The 20,230-nt window shown below is 38.5% G+C and overlaps 2 protein-coding genes across 4 annotated transcripts; both read left to right on the top strand.

Moving 5' to 3' along the window:
- The first annotated feature begins 335 nt into the window (after positions 1–335).
- LOC118206181 (arrestin domain-containing protein 3-like) lies at positions 336–7,887 on the top strand. Of its 3 annotated transcripts, none has more exons than XM_035378472.1 (7): positions 336–772; positions 1,736–1,777; positions 1,907–1,967; positions 2,073–2,220; positions 3,985–4,081; positions 5,634–5,890; positions 7,198–7,887. In XM_035378472.1, the coding sequence occupies exons 1-7, from the start codon at positions 511–513 to the stop codon at positions 7,309–7,311; spliced, it is 981 nt and encodes a 326-aa protein (XP_035234363.1). In that variant the 5' UTR covers positions 336–510; the 3' UTR covers positions 7,312–7,887. The 3 variants fall into 3 exon arrangements, with proteins under 3 accessions (XP_035234363.1, XP_035234362.1, XP_035234365.1); XM_035378471.1 differs by having other exon boundaries at positions 1,907–1,982; XM_035378474.1 differs by having other exon boundaries at positions 699–772; positions 1,907–1,920.
- Positions 7,888–13,062: 5,175 nt separating this feature from the next.
- Positions 13,063–20,129, top strand: LOC118237530 (arrestin domain-containing protein 3-like). Its single transcript, XM_035436341.1, has 7 exons — positions 13,063–13,626; positions 14,761–14,805; positions 15,129–15,189; positions 17,138–17,285; positions 17,472–17,568; positions 17,996–18,252; positions 18,530–20,129. Exons 1-7 carry the CDS (start codon positions 13,365–13,367, stop codon positions 18,767–18,769), a joined length of 1,110 nt encoding a protein of 369 aa, XP_035292232.1. The 5' UTR covers positions 13,063–13,364; the 3' UTR covers positions 18,770–20,129.
- Positions 20,130–20,230: the final 101 nt, after the last annotated feature.

Here is a 20,230-nt window from a genome sequence, read left to right as displayed (position 1 = left end):
GCATGGTTTCTGAGTTAGCTGGTCACTGCACCAAGTAAAATCCAGAACCCTCTCAAATCTGGCACATAGACTGAAGTTAAAACTGAAGTGTTCCTGGTTTTACTCAGCGCAGTTGTCCAGCTAAATCCATAGGGAAATGGCAAAAATTGCTGGCCAGAACGTTATGTTCTCTAACCCTATTTCGTGTAGTACCTCTATTGTTATTGCTATGCAGTAGCTTCCTCTATTGCGTAACAGTCCCCCGTTATAGAGGGTATGCATTGACGTCACTTTCTATGGCTCTGCCCGTACCTACCCGTAGGCGTAGGCTGACAACAAGACCGTGCCTAGAAACACGCCCACTCTTCGATGCGGAAGAGGGAATTTTGTATAAAAAGTTCCCACTTGTGACTATGAAGCGTTTGCTCGTAAAGGTTTGATGATATTTCGTCAAGACAAACGTAGCATATCTAAGGGATTGTAAAGGTAGACTTGTTCCACTGAACCATTTCATTGTTTGGATATCTGGAAATGGCACGTTCCATAAAAAATATTTCAATTATTTACGATGCGATTAATCAGGAAAACACGTTTTCGTGTGGAGATTTCATATCAGGACGTCTCATTTTGGAAGTTCGCAAAGAAACTAAGATCGATTCTCTCTTGATTAAAGCAAAAGGAAAAGCGAGGGCGTTGTGGACTGAACGCTATGGTCAAGTAACGGTGGTATATTACGATAAAGAGAAATATTTCACATTGGAGAACTACATCATTCAAGAGGAAAAGGGTGACGGTAAGGTATTTCTAGTAACCTATGATAACTATTTCAAAAGTGGCATAGTTTGTTTACTTTCTATTGGCTAATAGAGTAAATACAGTCTCGTCCTAAATGTCTGTATACATCGATACTGCACAGTCTAAGCATTTTAAATAGTACCAATGTGAATTATTCAGATAAGGTCATAGGGCCATATATATTGTCAATAGAAGCTAACAGCATTGACGGTTGCCAAACTAGTCTTTCAAGTCCGGTGGCCATGAACCCATTCCTCCAAATCATTCACGTGTTTTCCAGCTTTGATTCCCCCCACATCTGGACCCTCGACCTGTAAGCTACCCCATGTATGTTTACGGGGTTTTCAAACTAATCCTGCTAAGGCTTGTATGCTGATTTCAACAAAAATTAGCACTTGATAGTAATGATCTGTTCCTTGTCCTTAATTAGATGCTTTAAATGTATAATGATGGATGATTTGTTCTCTTAAGGCTACATTATGTCAGAGTGGACTTCAAAGACAAAGTTAATTAGCCTACACTGAGTGAAACTTCTGTTGTGTTAAAATAAGTATTAGAGCAAATTTACTGTTATTAAACTTGCTTTCTTGAAAATGAATGTCTAATTTAAATTATCAAGATATTTGATAGAAAGAAAACCAGCATTGATAAGTGGTAAGTGAAGAAAAAATGTATGTAAGATTTGAACTAGGCTATATGTACCCTTAAATACATTTTAGTAAATGTGTTTTTAAATTTTAAACTATAATTAAATAAAACATATAAAATAAACCTACAATGATGGGGAACAAAATTTTTGGGTAATCTTTGCTGGCAGTCTATCCAATCTGCCAGTCCTTTTTCTGCCATGATTGTCTTTAAGGGTTAAGCCTGTGGTTGTGTTACACCTACAAAAAGTTGAAAAGATGTTCATTTAAAATAATGCTCATAGCCATGGCATAATTTTGCTGGTTTATTTCAGGACAAGACTTTCAAACGCTGTTGACTGGGAGTGGAGAGACATGTGAGTGTGACTAACTGTGGACCCTCTCGTTCAGTTGTGGTCTTTCACTTTGTTGTCTGGCCACTGGAATGGCCGATGGAATCCATTGTATTTTTTTTAATTCTTTTTTTTTTTTTTTTTTTTTTTCAGACAGCAACATTGTGGTACCTGGAATCCATGAGTACCCGTTCACATTTCAGATTCCACAAGGGCAAGCGCCTGAATTGTCTCTGGAGATATTCCAAGAAACTTTTAGCTTTGTTTTTTTTTTTAAATCAATGTTTTAATCAACTCCTTTTTCAATTTCCCTTCACAGAGACATGCCATCATCATTTAAGGGTACTAGTGGCAAAATTTTCTACACTCTGGAGGCCAAGTTGAGCAGATCAATGCGAGCGCCGAGCAAAACCAAGACAAAATTCACCTTTATTTCAAAGACTGACCCGCTCATTCCTGATCTGATGGTATGCACTTATTCATTTTATTCAGTTCATTTAAGCCGCGTTTCCACTGCAGGAACTTTACCCTGGAACTAGGAACCTTTTGAGGAACTCAGTGCGTTTCGACCGCAGAAACTGGGGTCTAAATTAAGTTCCGGGACTTTATTTTACCCCCCAAAAAGTCCCTGCTCGGCTTTCCAAAAGTACCGGAACCTTTGGGGTGGGGCGCAAGCACTGAAAATTTCTGATTGGTTGACTACTTGCAGTGTTTTATTTCAACCGCCATTTTTAAAAATCTGCAGCCGCAAACCGATTTATTTTCATAATAACTTGTAATCAAACTTGTATGTTATGCGGCGCAGTAGCCTACTTTTGGTTATAGCCTGCCAACGTCTTGGAATTATAACGTGTGCTCTTCTGTTCTTTTCTTGCTTTAGTATTCGTTTTATAAAATGCTAAGCATTCGTGCTGGGACAGCATATTATGTACCAAAACATTAAAACGGTTTAATTCGGTTGCTGAATATTTTCTTTCGGATTTTCTTTGTTAGCCCGTTGTAATTGACTCAAAACGTTTGATACAGTTATGTGAGGTATGCGGTAGTTCTGCGTAATTTACATTGGCGATACAGTAAAAGCAAACTGGAAATCACCTTCCGCACTTTTTGTCAGGGTAAAATAACAGGTTAATTCTAGTAATCGTCCCTTTTGCTTTTTCAGACTGCCGTAATTTTACTCTGCCATTCTTCAATTCCACAAAAATACCAGGAAGACTATGGACTCATTTATGGTGCATGGTTCGCATCTGGAGGGCACACTTTGCTGCTAGCAGTAACTTTGGAGGAAAGCAAACGGTGGCTGTACCACTGCTAATTTAAATTTTCACGCAAGTCCGACTTTTCGTTCTATTCTTGTCATTTTTCGATTAGCCTATATGGAATTGACGACGAGAAAGTAATCAATTCAACAGCAAATTGTTTACAACGTGTGCATGTTTTCTGCTGTTGTTGCCAGTTATTTGTGGAATGTGAATGCATTCTGTCGCCTCGGATGTCAAGACATGAAAGTGAATGTTCGCATAAAATATAATGAATGTGTTTGAGAGGATATATAAAACAGTTACAATCTGACTATTGGCCTGTTATATCATATTTGTTGCATAACAACGGTCCAAGTTCAACTACAAATGACAGTTTTGCTTGACAATGGTAAAATATGCCCAAACGGCTGCAGAAGAATATTTCAATTTCAGGTGATTAAATAGATAAAAATCAATAAATACAAAAGTAACCATATATAGTCATCGTTGGTAACCCGTTGTATAGCCTATAAGTGGAATAAACCCCTCCGGGCTGTCCCGGTTATTAGAAATTAATGTAGGCTACTTCGGTGGTAGTATGGGGTTACAGAAGAAATCATAGGACAGATGGACCGACGACAACGTCGCTTTTTTATACGTCACTGGGCTAATTTGCCTAATCTTCACGGGACTTTAGACCGCGGTGGAAACGCAGACAACAACCTTTTAGTTCCTTGAAAAGTAGTTCCTGGGACTAAAAGTTCTGGGTACTTTTGGTGGAAACGCGGCTTTAGTTAATTCCTGTCTGTTAAACTTTCACAACTGTACATGGAGGATGTGGATGGCCTCGTGAGCTTCCACTGCCATCGTGCTTCATTCAGAAACTTACCTTAAGATTCTTACACAGGGAACATTAAGCACCATGTTTTCTATGTCCTACTGGGACTGTACCAGTCTTTAATGAGACATGACACATCATCTTTTGTACAGGAACCCCAGTTTGGCATTAAGGAAGAGAAGATGAAAGTTTTCAATTCTGGAAATGTTGCCATGAACATCAGAACAGAAAGGATTGGGTACCTGCAAGGTACGGTGTTCCATAGTTCCTTTGTGCATGTTTGTTTCTTAGAAACTTGAACCTTATTGCTCCTGGATGAGCCATTTGGTTAAGGCACCACACTGGCGCACGGATGAGCCCAAGTGGCCAAAAGGCTGCGTTTTTGAAGCTCTCTTCCTTGTCTTGTTGAGAGATGTTCCTCACTAGCGCCAGTGCGGTTGGCTCCAGTATAGGCGTTTCAGCCACCCGTTTTAACATAAATCAATGGCAATAATACGATCAAAATTCGAAGTCAATCATTTTTTTTCCTAGACAAGAAAACGTAGTCGCAATAGGTGTTTTTTTTTCATCTAATGGCTCCCCATAAGTTATTGTGCTATTTGGACAAGCCGGTAATATTTTGTGGACAAGTCAGGGACAGTTTGCATTACAACCAAGTCACTGTATCACACACACTAAGTGGACTGGAGTTCAAATCCCTGGACTTCAAGACTGGGCTTCAAATTCCTACTGTGCAGTATCTGGCTCCAATTTGTACAACATGGTGGCACCCACGAACAACACTTCCTGGGCATCAAAACCCTTTTCACCAAGCCCATGGAGAGTCAATGGTTGACAGTGACTTTGCCCATATTATTCTACGGTCTATGGATGACCCTCACGGCCTCCGATTGAATCCAAACCGTGCATGTGCTGACTGCATGCGGTAGCTCTATAGGGCGACATGCAATTTGCGATTACATTTTCCAGGGAATGGGAGGGTTCAGTCGGATAGGGGTCTGCATGCACCGATATCTAGCGACCCCGGCCGGTCGACAGGGTGCCCATAGATTGCACTCAAAGGTCTTCCTCTGACTGATCTATGGAAGTTAGCCCGCAGTGTGAGAAGAAGCAACTGGTGACACCCATATTTCGAAGGAGTATGTTGGATGTCTACACTCCCCCAAATCAGCAGTGGGATTCATGCATCTATGCGGCTGCACAGGTGCATGAATTTGGGTGGGAACTGGATAAGCTCAGCCCTGCTGCGTTGAGCACCAAATTAATTTTTTTCTATATGAATAGTGTGGAAGTATTAATTTGGTCTTTCATGACAGGGATTTGTGAATTGGGAAAAAGTGGGGAAGACCTTTGCAGAGGGAATGCTCCTTATGATTTGGTTATGTAAAAAGCTGCATATTAGTTACACATTTGCAAGTAATTCTGTATAAACAATGGTATCACAGCGGTTTTCTCCATTTCCTGCATAGAGGACCATATTCAGAGCACTACAGTGCTCCCATTTGTTCCTGAAATTTGATGTGTGCTAACTGGATAAATAATTTAGGATCTACTAATGGGGATGCATTAGTGTCTTTCAACTTAGGAGCACATGTGCTTCTTGGAAAAAATGCTAGCGTAGAGCCCTGATATTTCAAAAGCGGATAGCTAATATGGTAGCTGAAAGTTACAAAGAAAAGCTTATTTAGCCATTCTTTCTTTCCACCCTCATCATTTATCTGATCATTGTGGTTTTTTGGACTGGAGCAATGCTGTCAGTGTTTTGTTTAAAGTGTTTCCGCTGTGAACTCCCTTCTCACAGGTGAAGGGTTAAAGATCACTGCCGAAATAGGCAACAACTCCTCGCGCAACATCGTGCCCAAGTTTCGTCTCTACCAGAAGCAGAGTTTCTTTGCCAGAGGGAACAGAAGGGTCTACACAAAGAATGTCTTAAAGGAAGCAGGAGAGACCATCTCTGCCTCCACACACCAAACGGTCACTAAAGTGCTGACCATCCCTAACAGTGTGTGTCCCACGATCCTAAACTGCAAGGTCGTGCATGTGGAGTACAGGCTAAAGGTATGGTACCTTCCCACTTAAACTTACACTGGAAATGTGATGTCATTGTAAAATTGTAAAAAGAAAGAAAACCCTGCACACTACTCTTCAGTGCTTCCATTTATTGAACTATATGTATACCTGACGTGATGAAGACCTGAGGGTCGAAATGTGTGCATATAGTTCAATAAATGACAGTATTGAAGAGGTGTGCGCGGGGTTTTCTTTCTTTTTACATTTAAACAACATAACTCCAGCACCAATGAAAATATTGTGATTTGCATGTTTTTTCTACTTTGGTTATTGTAAAACTGGACAGAGTACTGGTCTGGTCTATTTACCAAATTGTAGCATTGCTTCTTATCAGGATACTGTTAGCTGCAAAGACAGTGGCCTAGACTCAAAGTTTGTCTTCAACATTGAAGAACAAAGAAATGCAAGTGTTTTAATTTTTTTCCTTTATAAACAGTTTGGTGAGATCGGTTACTGGTGAAATTGCCAAACTGTGTTCGTAGACAAAAGGAAAAAACACTTTCTTGTAAGACTATTTAAATTCAAGGTAGGGTGTGCGTTTTTGTGCATTGTATGTTGTGCTTTGGATACATTCCAAACCTGGCAGAGGTAGTTTCAATTCAAATTGCTGAGTCATGTTTTGAAAATTTATAGTACAGTCTGTAAGGTTGAAAAATAATGCAGGTTTGTATAATTCAGGTCATTGAATTGTTCACTCTTCACAAATGAATCAGTCAGTTCTGTAATGGATCCAGTCAGCAAGAGAGGGCATGCCCACAAAAATGTCTAACAACATCCAGGGCCATAGGAGGTCAATGAAGTAATCAGTTACAGGTCTTTAAATTAGAACAAAGTCTAGTAATTAACTATTCCTGAAACAATACACTGAAATTTTCAAAATTCCAAAAAGCTGCTGTGTGGTGCTTTTATTTATTGCCAAGAAACCCGTGGCTAGCAACGACTGATGGCATTATCCCACAAAATGAGTGTTGAAGGGGACGTGAAGCACTCCGTAATATGACTCTGGTTGATTTGCTTTTTACATTGGATGATCCTGCATTCAAATCGGATATTGACCTTTATTTTCCAGAAAAATGAACTAAAGTTTCAAGTTTTTTGCAGTTTGTAGGACTAGGGTGCAGCCATTTTGGAACAAGCTAGGTTGTGATGTCACTAGGTTGGTCTGGCTCAAGACACCTAACCCCTAACTGCTCTGGCGAATGAGAGGCATCAATTGTAAAGCGCTTTGGATAAAAGCTCTATATAAATGCAGTCCATTTACCATTTACCATTTACCAACTCTGCTTATTTTACAGGTCTACCTCGACATTCCATTTGCTGCTAAAGACCCAGAGGTTAAGCTACCCGTGGTGATACTTTCTGCCGATTCTGAGTTTGGAAAGATGGTGTCAATATGGCCCCCGTCATAGGAGAGTCCTGATTCTGTTCACGGAGAGGCCTGTACAAATGCATTTCTTCCAACAAAAGCATGGTTGAGCTTGACTAGAACCTGTTAGGACAGTAGAATCTTTTAAAGGTACATGAGGTGTACCTACCTGATTATTAAAAATTATTATATCCAAAATATATGCATGATTATAATTATATACCAAATATATACATTAGATATATCAGATACATTAAACTTTCTCAGATCAAACCAAGAAGGATGGAAGTTAGGGAGGTGTGTAGTGTAACTGAAGTAATTGAATACTGTAGTCAAAATAATTTGATAGTGAAAATGGGAAGTGGGCTGCTTCTCAATGCTAGCCTCAAATTAAAAAAGAATTTAAAATTCACTTAGGTAAGCCAATGTTTGTGTAGATGCTCCTTGACAATGTCAAACCTGGGAAATTGTATAATACTGTAAATAATTGTGTAATGACATTTTTTATATTGTTTACAAACTGTAGACCTCATTATGTTGTTGATTCTTTTCTATCTCCAATTCTTCAGAATTTCTACAAAAGAAACCTCTATTAAAAAATTATATATTTCAGAATTAAGAAGCAAAAAAATGCAACTGTATTATTATTATGTTTTTCATATTGTAAGTATATTTTTATTTGGGCACCAATTCCAGGAGATCACTATTTTATTTTATCCAAAATTATTTTAATACCCTTTCCATATTTTGAAAACAAATTGCACAAATGTTTGTCACATACCTGTAAATACATCGGACCACTGTAAACAATATTTTATACATTATTTTATTTTCCTAAATTCTAAGGAGTTACAATGTGACCTTGTTAACTTAACTTTTCCATATCTGGGGAACTGTAGAGAATTAGTATTAGTCTTGTGATACCAAACTGAAATGTTTATTTTTTTTAAACAGCATTATAAAATTTACATGTTTGCTAAGGTTGAACATATTTAATGATGTACTTCACAAATAAATAAAATATCAAATGAAATTTTTGGCCCAGGTCTGCTTGAAGTTTTTTCTTTCCTGCCTTTCTCAATATAATGCTGCTCTGACGCTTGATGATTAAATTGATTAAATTATAACACTACCCATATGAAAACTGCTACTAAAAGACTTTCCAGAAAAGGAACTGAACCAAACACTAGACCAGGATTTTGCAAGATGGGCTGCCTCCCTAAGATGTATCTTTCACCCAAGTTGATAATTCCATGAACAAACTGAAGGTTTAGGAAACACCTGTGTTCTCTGCCATCGGATCATCTAAAATATGAGCCTAACCTGTGTTGCTTTAAAATCCATTTAAGAACAAACTGTGGAAGAAGTTAACTGCATGTTTTCAACATCCTTAACTTGTCAAGAATTTGGCAGAAACCAAAACCAGCACACATAGGGCACCCAGGATCCTGTTTGAGAACCAATGATCTAAACAAGAAATCTTTTATCTTGATTATAAGATGCTACAGTGTAACCCTCAAGTAAATCTCTCAGCAGGTCCTCCCCCACCGCCCACTCCACACCACCGTGACAAAAGTCATGTTAGCAGTATTGCCCTTTGAGCTGAGTCTGACATTAGGTATAGGGTACTTTACAATAAAATTGTCACTGATTGCAGACATCTATGGACAGCCCAGGAACTCTGGCATATGTATAAGAACAGATGTAGAAAATGGGAGACCATGGGCGCACTTCAAAAAATTCAAGTACATAAAAAATAGACAGATGTGTTTCTTAAATGCATAATTTTTATATACACAGATGAAACATCACCCTCATTTAAGTAACTAATAGAAACCTGGGAGTAAATTAACACCTGAAAGAGAGTTATGGTGCGTTTTTCAAGTGAAACTGTCACTATGAAAGGTACACTGTTTCAGCTTAAGCAGTACGCTGTGTTATAAAGAGGCTGCAGCCTGTGGAAAGTTTGCATGTGGCAGGGGGGAAAAAAGCAGTCAAACAGCATTCCTTTGATGGTTAGAAGGGGGGGCCTGCCTGCAGGCAGTGCAAATAGAGATACAGAAGTCTTGTTATGCCACATCCCTTCTTTCTACATTGTCGGATATCTTGTTTTTAAATATCTAGTTTTGTCTCATTAAGAAGTTAGACAGTGAATCTTTTGATAATAATATCATAGTGCTTAGACCTGCGTCCAATAACATAACACAACTTTAGTAAGTAAATTTGCGACCTTTTGACAGCATAAAATGCGAACCTTTCTTTACATTGTTTGAGTTTTTGCGTGTTTAACCTCAGCCAGTGAACACCTCTTGCAGTGGACATTTAAGGTTTGATATATGATGTGGCCATCTGAGGAATCTGAACCTTACATCTGGGCCTGGTGTTTCCTTGATGTTTCATGTGTGCAGGGTCTGAGGTTTTTGTCTTACAGCATACCTGGCATTTTCACATTTTCATCCCTGACTTCCTGGAATATTCGGCTGTCTTCTGGTTTTTGAGCTTTGATCTTGGTGTCCTTGGGACGAATTGGGAAACAGGCTGTGGTTTGGTATTTTCCTTCAAACATTCCTTTTGTGACTGTAACCTGTCCATGTCCGTAACATTCGTTATTTTTTAAAGTTAGTTGAGCCTCATCTTTAGATTAGACATGAATATTTGTTGTAATTTAATAATTTTTTTCATTGTAATTCGGTTGCAATTTGTTCATTTTGATAAAGTTTGCTCCAACAGGGTACTCTGCCTATCAACAAATTTGGCCACCAATAATAACTCATGAATTTATTTGAAAGTATTTGGATGTCTTTTGATGGCAAAAAACTATATAATAAATGTTCCTCTTCACCATCCTTATCATCAGCAAGACACCTTATCGGATCTGAAGGTATGACCTGCTGTCATTGTCTTGAGAAGAAATAAAAGGAATTTTCCCGATGGGACAGTGTATAGCCAGACCTCTGCATGTCACAACCCAACAGAGGGAAACGCATATAAACCACCCAATGTCATGACAACATGAAGAGCGTTAACAATTAAACAATATTAACCAACAAATCATGGCTACAGTGCTGTACATCCATCTTACAAATTGTAAGACTAATGATTAAGATTGAAAAAAATACTAATATAGCCATGGTTTGATTAGATGTGTGCAGTCTGGTGTCCAGGACAAAACAGATAAATAAATTATACCAGCAATTAAGCAAAGAGAACATTTTCAGAATATTTAATTCACACTACGATGACGTTCACAAAAGGTAAATAAACTGGCGGATTATTCCCCTCCACCACCATGTAGTCCACACTGAAACTAGCTTCTCTCTGTCCTTTTGGATGTTTATTGTATAAATCCAAAATATATGAAGAGTGATTGGTGACAGGTAAAGGCAAGATATGTTGATCCTGGAATAAATCTTCTGCAAGTACAATTCTATTTATCCATACATTACCATAACTGGCTAGGAACGTGTCATCTTTCTCGACATCAGTCCCATAAAACAATTAATGACGCTCAGTATCCGAATGTGCCTGTACGTACTGTACCTTTAATTATCCTATGTTCTATATATTTCTTACATTCAAATAACACATGTTGCATTGCTTCTATCTGTTTGCAGTAATCACATCTTCCATTAGCACATTATTCATGGTCAAGAAACATTCTATTTAACTCTTTATGACCTATTCTCATTGTTGTAATGATCGATTTCTATTTTCTACTTCTGCCAATACATCTTGTTTGTCCTACCATCTTTTGAAGGCTATATAAATGATGACCTCCTAGTTTCTTGATCACACTCTCTTTGCCTTATTTTATTTTGACGATTGATCATGCTTTTGGCTTAATTTGATTTTAATGTCTACCTGATCTCTTTTTGTAGCTTCTTTTGCTCCTTTATCTCCTTGCTCATTTCCTATAATTCCTGAATACACCACATCTCATGGTTCAGTCATTAGCTTCTCATTCACGCAGCTTCTCTTATCACTGTTATGCTGACGATACACAACTCTCCTTCTCTTTCCCTCCCTCTGCCATTTAGGTTAGTGAGAGAATATCAGCCTGCCTGGCTGACATCTCAACAAGAATGGCCAGGCATCACCTGAAGCTCAATGCCCACAAGACCTTGGCCACTACGGGAGCTCTCAATCACTGTCAATCGCACCACAGTGACTGCCTCTCACTCTGCAAAGAGCCTGGGGGTGGTCCTGGATGACCAGCTGGACCTCAAGGTGCATATCAAGGCAACATCACGGTCCTGTAGATTCCTCCTGTACAGCATCAGGAGGATTTGACCATACCTGATCACGTACTCCACCCAGCTACTTGTCCAGGCTATGGTGATCTCCCGCCTTAATTACTGCAACTCCATCCTTGCAAGCCTGTCAGCGTGTGCCATACAGCCACTATGGATGTTTCAGAATGCTGCTGCGTGACTTGTCTTCAACCTTCCTAAGTTGCCCATCTTCCGCCATGGTCTGAAGACGCATCTCTTCAGACTGTACCTGGACTATCACTACTCAGCAGGGCACCCCCAATCTACGATCGCTCTTATCATTTGTATCCTTCTAATTTATTCCTGTAGCACTTTAATGTTACACTTGTACCTAGCTTGATTCATAACTTTCTGACCTAGCCTATGTTTACTGTGTAAACTGGACTTAATGTGTTCATGGCTATGAATAACTATTACATAATGAGTATTGTACCTCATCAAACCTGTGTTTTGTAGTTGTTCCAATGACCTTTGGTATGCAGATAAGCATCTGCCAAATAAATGTTATGTAATGGATGAGTTTTAAAATTATTCTTCTTCTTCATTGGCAAATTACAAAGTGCATACCGCCACCTACTGTACCGAGGACTGTGGTCACATCACTTAATTGTTCTCATCTAAATCTTATTTCCTATTTAGTAACCAAAATCTTATATTCTACTCACTAACTTATCTCTAAAAAAACAAAAAAGTGCCTTGCTGACCTCCCATATCCTATCTCATCTCCCATCCCTAATATCCCTTCAAAGTCCCATCCCAGTCCAACCTCTTTTAGCCTTTGATGCAACCTTTCCCCGTCTAAATGATATTTTGGGCATTGTAAATAATGTTCAGCATTTTCTTTGACATTGCATTCCACACACATATCTGAGTTACGCTTACCCATAAAACATTAGGTTGAGTTGAGCCCTGTATGATCAAATCTTAGTCTCAATAATATTACTTCTTCTCTTCTAAACTTTTTTAAACTGCTTCACGTTAATTGATTTTTGTATATTATAGCATCACCATCCTATACTTTCATTTTCCCATTTGCTTTGCAATATACCCATTATTTTATGTTTGATTCAAGCCTTTCCTTCACCCCTCCAAAATGGTATGTGTACTATTTAATTTTCTCATAAATGCAGAGCCCTTTTTGCAACTTTATAAGCACCTTCATTCCCATCTACACCAACATGCCCAGGGACCCAACAAATGTGTATTGATGCCTAATAAATGTATTCTTAATAAAAGTAAAAATAAAAAATAAAAGCTCCCTACAATAAGTAATCTTGGCTTGATTCTGTAGATAATATGCTTCGGAGTTTGAACAGAAAATAACCACCTGGCTTCACTACTTCTACCCACTGCAATCCAATTATAACTGCCAATAATTCCGCCGTAAACAGACGTTTGTTTTGATAGTCTTTTACAAATATGTACATTTAATTTGAGAAGATATAGCCTGAGCGATTCTTCTTCTTTGCTTTTATTGGCAGTTGGGAATACAGCTCTTCGGGTACATTACCGCCACCTACTGGGCTGGGGTGTGGTCCTAATATGCGAAATGAAATGTTGTAGGAAGTGGGCGAGACAAAAAAGCTTCCGCAAAAACTGAACTGGCACTTTGTTTACGTTATGACGATATCACATATTGTGAAATTGTGGACATTTAATAAAACATGTAGACAGTCTGAAAGCCTTAAACTGTTACGATAACATTCTCACAACACTCCGATAAGTTAGCCCATTACAAGCAGGCTCGCTAGTAACGTTAGAACGCTAACCTTCCGTTAATATTCAGTAACGTCCCGTATCCTGAAGTCTTGCCGACTGCCTAATAATGCAAAAAACTGTGAGAAAGATGTCACTAAGCTATGATCCCATCAATGAGGACAACACCTTCTCGAGCGGGGATTTTATCACAGGACGAATAACTCTGGAACTGTCAAAAGTAACGACGATAAGTTCCCTCTCAATTAAAGCCAAAGGAGAAGCCGACGTTTACTGGACAGAGAAATCTGGTGATGACGATACTTCTTACTCTGCGCACGAAAGATACTTCAAATTGAAACAATTCTTTATACGTAATGGCAAGGGGAAAGGTGAGAACTTTACTGAAAGTACAAAGCTGTTTAGAATCCACTATCGTTTTTTTTATATATAACTAATTAGCGATTTTCAAATATAATGTCTGAAAAGGGAAGGTTAATTCAAAGTTGTCCGTAGCTATTTGCATTATGCTAAATGATATGAAGTGATTGGCTCCAAAATGACTCGTTCAGTTTTATTACTGCCTTACTTAAGGAATTAAATCCTTGGTTGAAAAAAAAATCTACCATGAACTAATGGGTGCAGCAAGTAGTTACTGTTCAATTCATCTCGACCAGCTGCTCATGTGCTACTCAAAATGTAGGCTACTAGTCTCGGGGAGGCGTCTTCGATGCGGTATTTTAAAAGCCGTCGCAACGTGTTCACACAGACATGTGAGGTATCGAAGCCGTCTCGAAAACTCCTTTTTTCTTCTGCGTGAAAGGGGTATATCATAATAAAAAAAAGAGGTTCGGCACTTTAAAAAGAAAAATTGAAAATTATTGTTAAAATTATGAATGCTTTTGGTTTCTATCTAGGCAATCAATAAACGTAATATTTTGTTATCTTGTGCATGTTATATATAAAAGTCCCATGTACACTTCACTGCATTCATTTTTCAATGATCGCCACTGACGTCATTTACAGAAAGTGATCAGTGTTTTTTTTTTTACCAGACACGCCCCCGGATATAGCCTAGGTAGCTTCATGAAACCCGCAAAAAGCTATGTTTCCACTTTAAAATATCCCCCAATGTGGAAGATTAATGATATTAATGAAATGAGATGAGATTAACGGACTTTAATGAGATTAATGAAGTCAGTGTTTCACTCAAGTATGTTGAGTCAGGAAGATATGGTTGAATTTAAAAGGGTAGTCTAGAAAATGATTATGGGAGGAAAAGATGGAAAATATTTAGGAAAAACACACATTTGGCAAAATGTGAATCTCTAATGGGCTCAAAAGTAATTGTGGTCATAGTTTGTATAACTTGCCCATCTGACGAGCAAATAGGTAAAATATTTTGTTTGTGGCATTTCAAAAATCTAGGCCCCATACAACGAGAACATTTAAGAGGATACATAATTATTTGGAATACAGGAGAATTTTTTGCCCTCATTTGCGAGTTATCTTTTAATCCTTTCCAGGACAAGAATATGAATTGCTGCTGATGGGGCAAAGTGAAGAAACGTGTAAGTGTATTTTTCTATTTTTGTAAAAAATAATTGACAATGTCAAGAGTGAGTCGTGGTGTATATAGCAGGTAAGAAACTTTCCTGAAACTTTGGAAATGAAAAGCCCCTCCCGAGCCAGAAGTTTGGATAGCACATATAGAACTACTGTAGTTACACATTAAAAATCAGTTTAAATGACAGTGATAATCAGCGATGTCCATTTCTAGCTTGGCTTATTCAACAAGGTGTATTTGTGTTCAGATGTACAGGACATACTACCTGTATGTTTATATTTCTGTACTGTCCATGCTGAGGGAGAAATGTATATATTTTCCTTATAGATCCAAGTGTTGTTGCTCCTGGAACCCATGTGTACCCATTCATTATTCAGATCCCTGAAGGGTAAGAGCTTGTGTTGAGATGAATGTGTAAGTGCATGTATACATACAGGACAGGACTATGACACTAATGACAATACCTAATGAGAAAACGAGTGGGAGAGATCCAGACCATATTAGATTAAAGCAAATAAAAAAAAACCATTCATGTTTATTGTATTTACGTGCAATGGTAAACCTGTTTGTAAGTACAACACAAACTTCATATTAGATGCAAATAGTTTAAATTATAAGATGTATCATGTAATTCTGTATTTAAGCAGGTAGTTGGCCGTTTAGCAGAATAATGTCGGACATCTAGTTTTGGTTATCTCATTTGAAAAACGTACAAAATATCATTTGAACTGGCAAAGTTCATAGTTCACAGAGTGTCACTGATGATTGAGTAGCATGCTCTGTTTGCACTCTCTCTATCCCTGCTCTCCCCTCCACTAACATCAGTGGAAACACTGGGGAAATTAGAGGTGTCCTGGAGTTCTCTCTCCTTTGAAAGTTTTACTAATTTATTAGCTGCTGGAGGAAACACAGAGCACCAAAACTATTTGGGACCAGAAACCCGCGTGACCACAGAATGCCACAAGGACAGTCCTTTTTGATTTTAAGTTTGAATGCAACCTGTGACATTTAATTGATATCACTGATTGATAAGCTTTAATGATCTCTGACACCTGACATTTGTAATCTACATTTTTGAAAGCAGTTCCAAGCAAAAAACAACTGTTTTGTTTCATCAAAATATTTCGCCTGAAGTTGGAGGTAACTACTGACTGGATTTAACAATTATTTGCCTACAACTATCACCTTTGCTGCTAGAGGCAGAAGTACATTTTTTTGATGTATTAAATTGCTGAGCTGATTACGTCCTAACATATTCATATTTGGTCTCATAAATTGGCTAACCCCATCAATCTTTTGATAATAATATAATAATAATTATTATATATAATAATTGGGGGCCAAATAAACAAAGGGTAAGAGTATTCCTTTTCTTCTCTGTTGTTTCATGTGGTATTCTTATCAGGAATAGCTCTGTTTTCGACATAAGGATAACACAAGGAAGTTCTGCATGTGGGTATCATGGACAATGAGAGCTAGCATGGAGGGGGGTGGTTCTGGGACGCTGGAACTAACTGTTGAGCCTTCCCGAGGTGTCGTGGGCCTAACTTGACGAAACACCAGTGAAGGGAGGTGCCCACTTGATAACCCTGGTGATATGCTGGCTCGCACTGCCTATCTATCTACACGTTGGGTTGTGGTGGCCATTTGGGGCCATGTGGTAGGGTATGTAGCATCGGCATTGTCAATACCTGGAGCTTGCATCAATGGAGCATGGGTCTGTTGAAGTTGGCAATGCTGTTTAGGGACCGCTATGGGCCATGTAATATATTCGTAGTGTATAGTCCCATAGTATAAATATTCATTGGCATGTTAGACTTTCTTTTGGCAGTGGGATTGGGTTTCTTCATTGAGCGTTTATCCTTATCATTAGGGCACAAGCATCTTGTGTTTATTATAAATAAATAATATATTGTGTTTTTGGGACTATCTGGGGGAAAATTAGCTGTGGTTGAGTATTTTCTTTCATTCATTTCTTTTGTGACTGTAACCTGTCTGTGTCTGTAACATTCATTGTTTAAAGGCGTTTGAACCTCCTTTAAAGTGTTGATGCACTTGCGTTCGGTATCCAGTGTCGAAAGCTAAACAAGGGTTTTAGCTGATAAAATTGATGGATTCAGAACATAAACATATTTCATTCAATTCTCACTGTCCCAACAATAAAAATGTACAAGTGTAGGATGCAGCCTACCTGAATGACATCACCCTTCCTGACAGGTGTGCTGACTGCAGAAGAAAATGGTGGAATATAAACTCAGCAAGACCTTGTATGAACTGGACATTGCACTTGCTCCTTCGCCTTTAATGTGCCGTTAACGTGTTTTCTGTCGTCACAGGGACATGCCATCGTCCTTTAAGGGGCCTCACGGCAAAATTGTCTACACACTGGAGGCGAAATTGAGCCGGGCAATGCGGTTAAATAAAACAGAAAGGACTGAATTCACGTTTCACTCGAAAGCAGAAAGGATAGTCCCTCACCTGGTGGTATGTCTATTTTCCTGGCTGAGAATTCCAGCTTCACAGTTTTCTACAGTGGAATGGAATATTATGGAATATTATGTTTGAAAACCATCAAAGTGTAGCATACAGCCCTGTATTTGACTTAGCCGTGTTCCGTGGATAGGACTGGTTTTGATCTGTGTCAATAAGGACTTAACTGTTTCTTGTTAGGAACCCTGGTCTGGGTCTGTAGAGAAGAAGATGAAATTGTTCACCTCTGGGCATGTCTCCATGAGTGTTACCATTGAAAAGACAGGGTACATGCAAGGTAGGCTATTTGGGTCCATTAGCATCTCTTTCTGCCTTTTACCTTCTTGGAGAACCGGCGTTTATACAAGTTTTTGTTGCCACCAATTGACCCAGATCTGTTAGGTAGTTAGATTACAATAAGACATTTCATACAGAGGCACAACAGCTTTCAGTTGTCAATCGCAAGCATATCAAGAAATTTAGCTAAAAATTTAACACATAAATGTTTAGGCTAGCTAAACAATAGACCAAAAGTTTTCATGAAACTCAGAAATGGATATAGCCCTTCTTTCCCTCCTGTCTTGCAACTATTCTTCAAGTCTGTTATGTATCACATTAACCAAACAATATTTGATCACATGGCCATAAACAAGTCTACCAACTTAAATGTTCCTTCCTTAAGTGTCTGGACTCTGTTCTTGACTTTACTTCATGTTCCTCTGAAGGTGAACAGTTAAAGGTCTTGGCGGAAATTGAGAACAATTCTTCACGTGCGCTCGCACCCAAGTTTGCCCTGCACCAACGGTACAGCTTCATTGCAGGTACCTCCACAAACAACGTATCAAAAAGAATTTTCAAAGTGGTTGGACAGCGCGTTCCGTCATCCACACGACAGAGTGTAACCGAAGTCCTGAGTCTCCCTCCAGATCTAACGGCTTCGCTTTTTCACTGCTCCATCATCAAAGTCGAATACACACTACAGGTACTGTACAAAATTGCCTTCGGAACAAAAGATCGTTCAGACACACTCCAAAACCTCTCTCACTCGCCACTGAACTCCCAGGTATTCACACAGCAGATACACAACAAGTCATGGTCCAAATGACTTTGCAACTTCAATGAAATTGGATAGAACATCAAATCTCCTAAAATTGAGCACTTTGGTGTTGACTTCAAATGGTTGTTTACTGACAGGTGTTAAGTAGTCAATAAGAGAAGAAGCACTGTATTCTCCAGTTGAAGCTCTTCTTTTTTTACAGGTCTACATGGATGTTCCTTATGCTAAAGACCCAACGGTGAAAGTCCCTTTGGTAATTCTTCCCAATACTTGGGGAATTGTAAACATGACACAGCCAAGCATGTTGATGGGGTTTGAACCATATGAGAACAATAACCAAGCTGGATGGAATAGCTATCCACCTCCAACTGCCTTTGGTGGGTATCTACCACAAACTGCCCCTGGAGGATATTCATCCAAAACTGCCCCTGGAGGATATTAATCCAAAACTGCCTCTGGAGGATATCCACTCCAAACTGCCTCGGGAATGTATCTACTCCAGACTGACCCTGGTGCACCTGCAACCCAAGCAAAGTGAACAATGTATGCACCCCTGTCTTATTTAATATTTGCAGATGATTAACATTAATGGCATTTTTCATTCCTAATTTCATTACATATGTAGGCCTAACAATGAAACCCTACCATAACATTTTCAGGACATTAATATTTGTATTTTTACCTATAAAACCACATCTGAGAAAGTGCCACGGTGGGGACTAAGAGTAACGCGTGCTGTTTAATTGGAGTGGTATGTGCATGGAAACTTATGTGCAGTAAATAATTCATTTACAATTCCAAATTTTTCCATCTCAGTCCCCTCTAATGGCCCACAGATTTGGGTCTGCTGTTGTTAACGGCGTGCCTGGTAAAGGCCATGGCCTGGATGAGTATGTGGAGCACGCCTCCTAACGTCAGCCTCTATTATGCAAGCCCTTTTAATGTAATTATTCAATCACAGACATAATGAATCAGTGGATTAATAAACGGATAATCGTACTGGAATATGTAATATATTTTTTGCGTGTAAGACAGCTACAGAGACACCTGGTGGGCAATCAGCAGCATGAATGTTGATTTTAAAAAGTTGAGAAAAACTCCAGAGCAGTATGTAACATAGGATCCCGACATCAATGAGTGTCATCAAAGGATTCCATGCTGTCTCTCTGCCCATTATCCCAGACTAATTGTCATTATCACCTAAAGACTTGGCATTGACTCAGTGACCCTGAATTACTAAATCACAATGACACCTAATAATATCCTGAGTAGGCTCGTTCAAAGAAATGTACAAATAGCAATGTAAGAGTAAAATCATACAACCGCTTGGTCATATTCCATAGGCAACAGTTGCTGTCAGGTTTTATACACATGGTCTTTTATATCAATGGAAAAATTTCTAATAACACTAAATCGATCGATTGAAATACTTCCTCTAACTGCATTAAAAATCAATAAAACAAATTCTTATACATCTATTGAGTCCGATTTTGCGGAATAAAAATGAATGCTCCAAACACTGCTCACAAATGTTGAGGGTAGAGCTAATTAATTGTGTTGAAATTCATGCAGGACTATTTATTTGTATTATATTTAGTAAATGTGCTATCTATTATATTTACTTTGTGTTCTTGTGTTCGAACAGTTCTTTGGTAATGACGTAGGAAAACAGATTTGAAAAATTTATATTGTCCTGTTGTTATTAACCCTATAACTGTCACTTTATGAAATATTCTATAGAAAAAATATTTGTTAAAATCTGACTGGTATGAATTAAATAAAATTTTACATTAAACAATCAATTACACTAAACAATCTTTTTTTCCTTTCTTTTTTTTCCACCAAATGTTACTAAGGCTACTGCTCTAAATGGGTAATGGAGGGGGTGGGCAGGGCTTGTTGT

Source organism: Anguilla anguilla, chromosome 10, assembly GCF_013347855.1.
Source record: "Anguilla anguilla isolate fAngAng1 chromosome 10, fAngAng1.pri, whole genome shotgun sequence".
Classification (NCBI taxonomy): Eukaryota; Metazoa; Chordata; class Actinopteri; order Anguilliformes; family Anguillidae; genus Anguilla; species Anguilla anguilla.
Note: the sequence above shows the minus strand (reverse complement) of the source record. Positions and strands in the feature narration are given on the sequence as shown.